The sequence below is a fragment of the Hyperolius riggenbachi genome, chromosome 6, assembly GCF_040937935.1.
Source record: "Hyperolius riggenbachi isolate aHypRig1 chromosome 6, aHypRig1.pri, whole genome shotgun sequence".
Taxonomy (NCBI): Eukaryota; Metazoa; Chordata; class Amphibia; order Anura; family Hyperoliidae; genus Hyperolius; species Hyperolius riggenbachi.
Genome location: NC_090651.1, coordinates 22,872,655 through 22,881,617, shown reverse-complemented (window position 1 = coordinate 22,881,617; position 8,963 = coordinate 22,872,655). Strand labels below are relative to the sequence as shown.

Genomic DNA, 8,963 nt, shown 5'->3' with positions numbered 1-8,963 from the left:
ATTGCCTAACCCTAATCACACCCCTACCGATTCCTAACCAACCCCTGCAAATGCCTAAAGGTGGCCACTAACGGTCCAATTTGTAGCAAAAAATCGTTCGAGCGATCAGAAATTCTGATCGGACGAAAAATCGTTCACTACACCATCAACTAACCAATCATTGCTTCCTATCTATCACGACCAACAAGAAAATCCAAATTTTGTTTCAACGAAAATTCAATTGTACAATTGTTTTTATAATCTTTCATTATCGATTGTGCCCATCAACTGAGATTATTTACAACCAATCCGATCAGAATTTCTGATCGATCGAACGATTTTTTTGCTAGAAATTGGACAGTTAGTGGCCAGCTTAAGCCTAACCTCCACCCTTTCCATACCTAACCCTAACCACCCCACCCTGATGCCTAACTACTCCCCCTGCTAATGCCTAATCCTAACTACTCCCTCTGCCAATGCCTCGCCCTAACCTAAACCAGCAGCCCCCCCCCCCCAGTCGATGCCTAACCCTAACTACCCCCTACCTAACCCTAACTACCCCCATGCCTAACCCTAATTACCCCCATACCAAACCCTAACCACCCCACCCTGATGCCTAACTACTCCCCCTGCCAATGCCTAATCCTAACTACTCCCCCTGCCAATGCCTCACCCTAACCTAAACCAGCAGCCGCCCCCTTTCGATGCCTAACCCTAACTACCCCCCTGTCTAACCCTAACTACCCCCATGCCTAACCCTAACTACCCCCATACCTAACCCTAACCACCCCACCCTGATGCCTAACTACTCCCCCTGCCAATGCCTAACCCTAACTACTCCCCCTGCCAATGCCTAACCCTAACTACTCCCCCGTCCAATGCCTAACTAAAACCAAACCCCCCCCCCCCCCCCCCCCAGTCGATGCCTAACCCTAACCAACCCATGCCGATGCCTAACCACCCCCTTCCGATACCTAACCCCTGCCCATACCTAACCCTAACCGCCTCCAACCTAGGTTGCAGGCCTGTTTCCACTTTGCCTGAATCCGGGCCAAATCTGCTGCATTTCCTTGCATGCTGTACATCACTGTGATCACTTGTGCCAGAGCAACAAACACCAATAAAATCTATATAAAGGATCTCAGCCTTTCCAACTCATTCTCTGAACAGCTTTAAAAAAAGGCTAAAAACTCACCTCTTTTCCCTAGCCTTTGAGACTGCATAATGCAGGGTCACAGTGCTTTGAGTCCCCAGGGAGAAAAGCGCTATATAAATATTATTGTTATTGTTATTTGCTGGAGTACTAGTTTAAAAAGAAACATTAACCAAGGATTGAGCTTCATTCCAATCAGTAGCTGATACCCCCTTTCCCATGAGAAATCTTTACCTTTTCTCAAATAGATAATTAGGGGGGGGGTCTGTATGGCTGTTATTGTGGTGAAACCCCTCCTACAGTGTGATGTCATGACCGTGTCTTGACAGTTTGCAGTCTTTGAACCTCATTGCATCGTGGGAAATAACGTTTTTTTCCAGCTGCCAAGCAAGCAGTATCTCCCTGTGTGCATAGAACTCTCAGTAACTAACATTCTGCAGAGATCACCTGACAGGACTAAAGATGTCACCTCCAGTGATAAACTTCAGAATATAAATCGGGAAGAGGAAAGATTTTACAATGGGAAAACACTGACTCAATAATTTATAAATGAATATTTTATAAAAAAATAAGCAATTTTATGAATTATAGTTTTTTTCACTACAGTTCCTCTTCAATTTGCCGTAACAATCTGCAGGCTCTTTGGACTATACTTATAGAGATTCTCTCTTTATTTTCTCTCCAGAAATCCGGAGACCTTCTGGGCCACAACAGGGATGTTCCCTCAGGAATTCATCATCAGTCTGAATACTCTGCACAAAATTGGCAAAATCACCATTGAGAGCTCACAAAGTAATTCTGCGCACATGCAAACTTCACAGCTGTAACCGGCATTATCAGAACCACTTTTACCAGGGTGGAAAGGTTAATGTGGAAATCAGGAGTCAGGGCCAGTGCACACCCAAAAGCGCCAGCGTGATCGCAAATGCTCTGCGCTTTTAGAAGTGTTTTTTCAAGGCGATTCTAGGCATGTGCCTAGCAGTTTTCTATTTATACCTTGTGATTTTTGGAGCGTTTTTGTGTAGCTTTTTTTTTTGTTTTATAACAAAAACGCTTGGAAAATCGCTCTGATCTAGCGCTTTTCAGAGCGATTTTCCACTTTCCTATACTTAGCATTGAGGCTGAATCGCCACAGAAATGCTGCAGGACCCGCGTTTGCGTTTTGGGAAAAACCACATTGCTCTGGTGATCCATTCCATAGAGAAACATTAGCCAAACACTTTTAAAAGCACTATGAAGCGCTCTAGGTGTGCATCAGCTCTCAGTCAGTCCAATCCAGAAGCAGCAGGAAGTGATTAGGAAGTTGATAACAATTGGATAAATATTCAGAATGGAAAGGGTGGGGAATGGATCTCTCTGTCATTTTTAAAGCGATCTTGAAGTAAGAGAAATATGAAGGCTGACATATTTATTTCGAACCTTGCACATTGCCTGGCGGTCCTGCTGATCCTCTGCCTCTAATACCATGCCCCCCAACCAGCCCAGATCCGTTGGGGCTCTCCCGCTATCCTGGGTCCCCCCCCCTCTTGTATCCCGGCTGGGCAGTGTGGAGACAGAAAAAAATGATCGAGGTGCCAATAAGGGATGCAGGAGGCGGCTTCATTCCTCGCTCCCTGCCTCTGAATGCCCCCACCTGCTGTGAATGTGTGTCCCCCTGTATGCAGAGTTTGCACAGCGGAGCAGGCAGTCATCTTACCATTGATCCATGCGTACCGGCATCCGTCTTCAATCTGCTTCCTGTGACATCATAGTAAACAGGAAGCAGAGAGACTCCAGTTGCCCGTGCGCATGGATCAACGATAAGAGGACTGCCCGCTCCGCTGCGCAAACTCTGCATACAGGGGGACACACATTCACAGCAGGTGGGGGCATTCAGAGGGAGGGAGCAAGGAATGAAGCCGGCTCCTGCATCCCTTATTGGCGCGGCTGGCGCCTCGATCATTTCTTTCATCTCTTCTCTTCCCAGGGCAATCTCCTCCTCACACAGGGGCACCTTCCTCCCCAACCTTTGGCTCCCTCCTCCCCACCCAGTGTCACCCTCCTCTTTGTCCACTGTCCCCTTCCTCCTACCCACTGTCCCCTTCTTCCTACCCATTGACACCCTCCTCCTACCCAGTGGCACCTTTCTCCCCCATCCAGTGGCACCCTTCTCCCCACCCACGGGCATTCTCCCCCCTCCACTGACAACCCCTCTACCCACTAGCACCTTCCTTCCCACCCACTGGCACCCTCCTCCCCACCCAGTGTCACCCTCCTCCTGCCCACTGGCACCCTCCTCCTACCCACTGTCCCCCTCATTCTACCCACTGACACCCTCATCCTACCCACTGGCACCTTTCTCCCCCACCCAGTGGCACCCTCCTTTCCACCCACAGGTACCCTCCTCCTACCCAGTGTCACCCTCCTCCTACCCAGTGTCACCCTCCTCCCTGCCCACTGACACCCTCCACTTTCCACTAACACCCTCCTCTTACCCACTGGCACCTTCCTTCCCCACCCACTGGCACCCCCCTTTCCACCCAGTGTCACCCTCTCCCACCCACTGGCACCCTCCTCCACAAACTCTTTCCTCCCATTGTCACCCTCCTGCAAAAGCAGGGGTGTGGCTTAAGGCCGCACAGGGGGCATGGCTTAAGTGTCCCTCTTTCACATCTTCAAATGTTGGGAGGTATGTAATACTTTTAGCCATAGACCCTGAACAAGAATGCAGCATATCGGGTGTTTCTAACAAAAATCTGACAAGATGAGCTGCATGCTTATTTCAGGTCTGTGATTCAGACATTACTGATGCCAGGATGATCAGCAGGATTCCAGGCAACTAGTATTGTTTAAAAGGAAATAAATATGGCAGCCTTCATATCCCGCTCACTTCAGGTTCATTTTAAGTCGTTTCCTAAGTGCTTTCTGTTGAAATCCGAGCATAATCGGGTAGTAAATCACTTGGAGAGAAATCATTTGTTTGCCGTCTTGCTCTGCTAATAAGCTGTGTTTAGATGGTTGTAGGGACTTGGACTTGGATCTTGGGACTTTGTTATTGTACAGTAACATGGTATTTCCACAAGATGGCAGCACAGTCTTTACCATCATTTGTCTTCACACACTTGCTTCTGGGTGCAAGATTGTGATCCGGTCATTCATTATCCTTCCCTCTAGGGACAGGTTTATGTTCAGGCTTTGCACACAACAGTACATGACTGTGTAAAAGTAATTGCTGTGTGTGCACTACATTGACCAGCCATACCTGTGCCAGCAGACCGAGCTCATTCCTGTAGACCAGGGGTCTCAAACTCGAGGCCCGCGGGCCATTTGCGGCCCTCGATACAATATTTTGTGGCCCTCGCCGGCAAAAGCTTCCTTATAGTTCGCTTCAGTGCTCCCAAGTAATCCGCCGCATCCCCGCCGCTAAATGAGGGTTGCAGAGCCCCCAAATCGCCCGGGAGGCAATCCGCCAGCATTTCCTGGAAGGGGCAGAGCTTTCAGCTTCAGCTCTGCCACTCCTGACGTCAATCGCCGCACGGATCTCCGCCTCTCCCCGCCCCTCTTTGTGAAGGAAGAGTGAGAGGGGCGGGCAGAGGCGGCGATGCGCCAAGATTGTGAAATCCCTTATGCAGCCCAGCCTCATCCTGACTTTGCCTCCTGTGGTCCCCAGGTAAATTGAGTTTGAGACCCCTGCTGTAGAGCCTTGTTACCCCAAGACGTACTTCTGAAGGGGGTGCATGAAATAGTTTTGAGATTTAAAAAAAAAAATCAGTCCTTTATAAACCTAAATAAGTATTCCTAGTTTATTAAAAGCTTTAAAAGGACTCAGAGCTCAGGATAAAAAAAAGATGTATGCATACCTGGGGCTTCCTCCAGCCCCATCCGCATGGATCGCTCCCTGCTGGAGAGATACGTAGAGGGCGCACTTCTCTTACGTCAGACTGGCTCCAACTGACGGAGCTGTGGGGACCCGGTTCCTGGAGCTGTGGGCAGCGGAGGACGGCGACTTGGGAGCGATCCGAGCGGATGGGGCTGGAGGAAGCCCCAGGTATGCATAAATCTTTTTCTTATCCTGAGCTCTGGTACACTTTAACCTCCTTAGCGCTATGCCCAATACTGTGTTGGGCATAACGCCGGCTGTCCCCAGTAGTCCCCCATTATAATTTTAAGCGATCGGATAGTTCTAATATCTTCAGCTAGCACTAGGCTAGCTAGCAGTGGTGGTCGCATCCTTAGATTACGTTTGATCCCCCCCCGAACGCCGCTAAATACATTACCCGCCTGGATCCAGCAATCGCGCAGCCTCCCGGCGCAGCTCCGGTCTCTCTATGGGGAGGATCAGGTCTGCGCGTCATGTGCAATCCTCCCCATAGAGAAGATCGGAGCTGCGCCGGGAGGCTGCAATGATCGCTGGATCCAGAGGGGTAATGTATTTAGCGGCGATCGGGGGGGATCAAACGTAATCTAAGGATGCGACCACCACTGCTAGCTAGCCTAGTGCTAGCTGAAGATATTAGAACTATCCAATCGCTTAAAATTTGAATGGGGGACTCCTGGCTGCAAACCCTCCGACATGCGTAACGCCCAGGAGGTTAAAGACATTTATATACGAAATGTATATTAGTCAAGGGGTACTTTGTACAGTAACAATCTTAAATAAGACATATTAAAGGGAAACTGAAGTGAAAATAAACTTCTGATATAATGATTTGTATGTGTAGTACAGCTAAGAAATAGAACATTATTAGTACAGATATGAGTCTCATATTGTTTCCAGTACAGGAAGAGTTAAACGTCAGTTGTTATCTATGCAAAATAGCATCTCTAACTGAGCTCCTTGGTTGGCGACAGTGCTGTTTTCTGAAGCACTTGTCTCAACCTATCTTTCACTGTTTCTTGTTTGTTGAAGGTTTTAATGCAGGAAAGTTCAAAGGGTCATTAGCTCTGCTCTGTTTCATAGTTTAAAACACAGAGTGTAGTTTGGGAATGGCGCACGCACACACGTAATTTGTGCACCAACCGAATCGCCTCGCTTTCTAATTTAAACCCCGGCAATTGCTGACACCCCGATTAGTCACTGAGCGCTGCTTTAGCCATAATTCACATTACAGTCCATGACGGCACCAAAATCATTGGCGCAGCTTTGCGACAAAATTAGCCGCCTCGTTCACTAGAGTGTCACAGGTTGCCACTGGAGTCCTCTTCCCCTCCTCCGTGACGAAGCTGGTGGATGTTAGAGACCTTGCGCTCCTCCACCTTCCATTTTAGGATGCCCCACAGATGCTTAAAGGACAACTGTAGCGAGAGGTATATAGAGGCTGCAACATTTGTTTCCTTTTAAAGAGAACCCGAGGTGGGGTTCTGACAATGCTATCCACATACAGAGGCTTGGTCTGCCTATACTGCCCAGCCTCTGTTGCTATTTCAATCCCCCCTGCGCCCTGCTATCCCCCATAAATCACAGCTGTGCTGTCGACACACAGCGTGTCGCGGCGGGCTGTGTTTACCTCTGTAGTGTCACACTGCGTGCTCCCCCGTCTCCTGGATAGCTCCAGTGCCCGCCCACGTCCCTTCCCTCCCCGCTGATTGGAGGGAAGGGATGCGGGCGGGCACTGGAGCTATGCAGGAGGCGGGGAAGCAGCCAAGACTGACAGTACAGAGGTAAACACAGCCTGCACAGCGCTGCTGTGATTTATGGGGCATTACAGAGCTTAGGGGGGATCTGGATAGCAACAGAGGCTGGGCAGTATAGGCAGACCCAGCCTCTGTATGCAGATAGCATTGTCAGAACCCCACCTCGGGTTCTCTTTAAGAAATACCAGTTACCTGGCTATCCTGCTGATCCTCTGCTTCTAATACTTTTTGCCATAGACCCTGAACAAGCATGCAGCAGATCAGGTGTTTCTCACACTGTCAGAACTGACAAGATTAGCTGCATGCTTGTTTCTGGTGTGATTCAGACACTACTGCAGCCAAATAGTCCAGCAGGACTGCCAGGCAACTGTATTGTTTAAAAGGAAAGACATATGGCAGCCTCCATAGGCCCTCATGCTACAGTTGTTCTTCAATGGAATTAGGGTCTGAAGACCTGCTTGGCCAGTCTCAGCACCATATCCTTAGTTTCTTTAGCAAGGGAGTGGCTGTCTTGGAGGTGTGTTTGGGATTATTATCATATTGGAATACTGCCCTGCGGCCCAGTTAGGGTTGGGTGTCAGGAAGAAGGTTTAGGATGGGAGGAGGTTAGGGTGTAAGCAGCAGGAAAGGGCTTTAGAATGGATGGAGTTAGGTTTAAGCAGCTCAGATGAATACACCATCACAGACTTGAAATAGCGGATCGGTACTTACTGGCATCCCAAATTAACCATGCTTAATAATTTATGTCCACCAATTGGAGCCTAGATCATGTTAGAGGAGGTGTCCATGCAAATATATGGTCTTTATATGATTGACTGGAAGGGACACTCCTTAGAGTAGGCATGTCTAAAGTCCAGCCCGGGGGCCAAATGCGGCCCACTAAGCCTTTTCTGGTGGCCCCCAAAGCTCTCTACAGTTGTTAATTTCATGCGGCTCACAAACCGTAGCTGTGGTGCCACATGCAGGGGCTACGTCGTGTTCACCCTCTGCCTCCCCCTTTGTTCGCCTGTAGGTTATTTGCTACCACTGTAGGAGTAGCAGCCACTGATTAGCAGCCACCACTGTAGCAGTAGCAGCCACTGATTAGCAGCCACCACTGTAGCAGTAGCAGCCACTGATTAGCAGCTGCCACTGTGCCAGTAACACTACGACTGCATGCTGAAAGGAACATGCTAACTGCACACGATATAGGGATTATTTCCTGTGAAAATGTTTCATTTGACAAAATGTCACAGGCATAGTGTACGTAATGGCAATCAGCAAAAACTATGTTTTAACCACTTTTTCCACCAATACTGTATATCTACGTCCTCTGTGACTTCATCTAAGCCACAAGGACGTAGATATAGTAAGTCGTGTAGCTAAAGCGCAGCTGTGCACGATTGGGTTTGCCTCTGTGCACACCTCTGGCACTATTTGCTGCAGCACTAATTGGTGAACAGGAATATATGTTCCCTGAGCCAATAATAATGATTTTTACCATTAATAATACTTTTATGTTCTCAGTTCATAGTGAAAAATACACACTGTAGAATTATTTCAGAATCAAATATCTTTACCATAAATTGTGACAGGAACGTAATTTAACCTTTTCGGGACCGGCCACCTACCCCCCCTTAAGGACCAAGGCATTTTGCGTGGGAGGGGGGTGCGCGCGTTTGGGGGGTCAGGCGGCCGGATCCCGTGTGTGGCTGGCTGGATTGGTGTCCCCCCCCTTCTGCCAGCAGCCTTCACTCACCTTCCAGGCTCCAGCGATGAGCCGCACGGGACCCTCTTCTCCGGCCGGCATCTCTGTTCTGTCTGACGATCAGTTCCGGGTCGCGGCTTGATGATGTCATCAAGCCGGGACCCGGCGCTGACGTCAGATGGAGCGGAGGGGGCGCCGATCGTCGCGGGAACGGCAGGGAGGTGAGTGGATCCTCTTCGTTCCCCCCCTGCCGCCGCAGCTGTCAAACTGATCACTACGATCCGACGGCAATCGTAGTGATCACGTGATCAGCAGCCATACGCGATGGCTGCTGATCACTCGGGGGAGATGTCGGCTGTCATATGACAGCTTAATCTCCCCCTCCGGGTGCGCACGATCGCGTCGGGAGCGGAAATTGTGGGCCGGCGTAGATTCTACACCGCATCAGGCTAGAACAGCCACAAGTGCGGCGTAGAATGATAATGCACGCGGTCCCGAAAAGGTTAAGTTATGTGATAAACAGTAAAAATA

General features: G+C 49.3%; 2 protein-coding genes across 3 annotated transcripts in view; both read left to right on the top strand.

The window, feature by feature from the left end:
- Positions 1 to 8,963, top strand: part of YIPF1 (Yip1 domain family member 1) — a 118,921-nt gene that overhangs the window by 16,830 nt on the left and 93,128 nt on the right. The gene's annotated exons all lie outside the window — the stretch shown is intronic.
- The window catches only part of IFT25 (intraflagellar transport 25), a 39,537-nt gene that overhangs the window by 13,541 nt on the left and 17,033 nt on the right, over positions 1 to 8,963 (top strand). The window contains exon 2 of one of the 2 annotated variants that reach the window (XM_068238997.1): positions 1,818 to 1,924. The exons of the other annotated variant lie outside the window; for it this stretch is intronic. Coding sequence (XP_068095098.1) covers positions 1,818 to 1,924 — 107 coding nt within the window. The remainder of the gene's footprint in view (positions 1 to 1,817; positions 1,925 to 8,963) is intronic. 2 annotated transcript variants of the gene reach the window in all.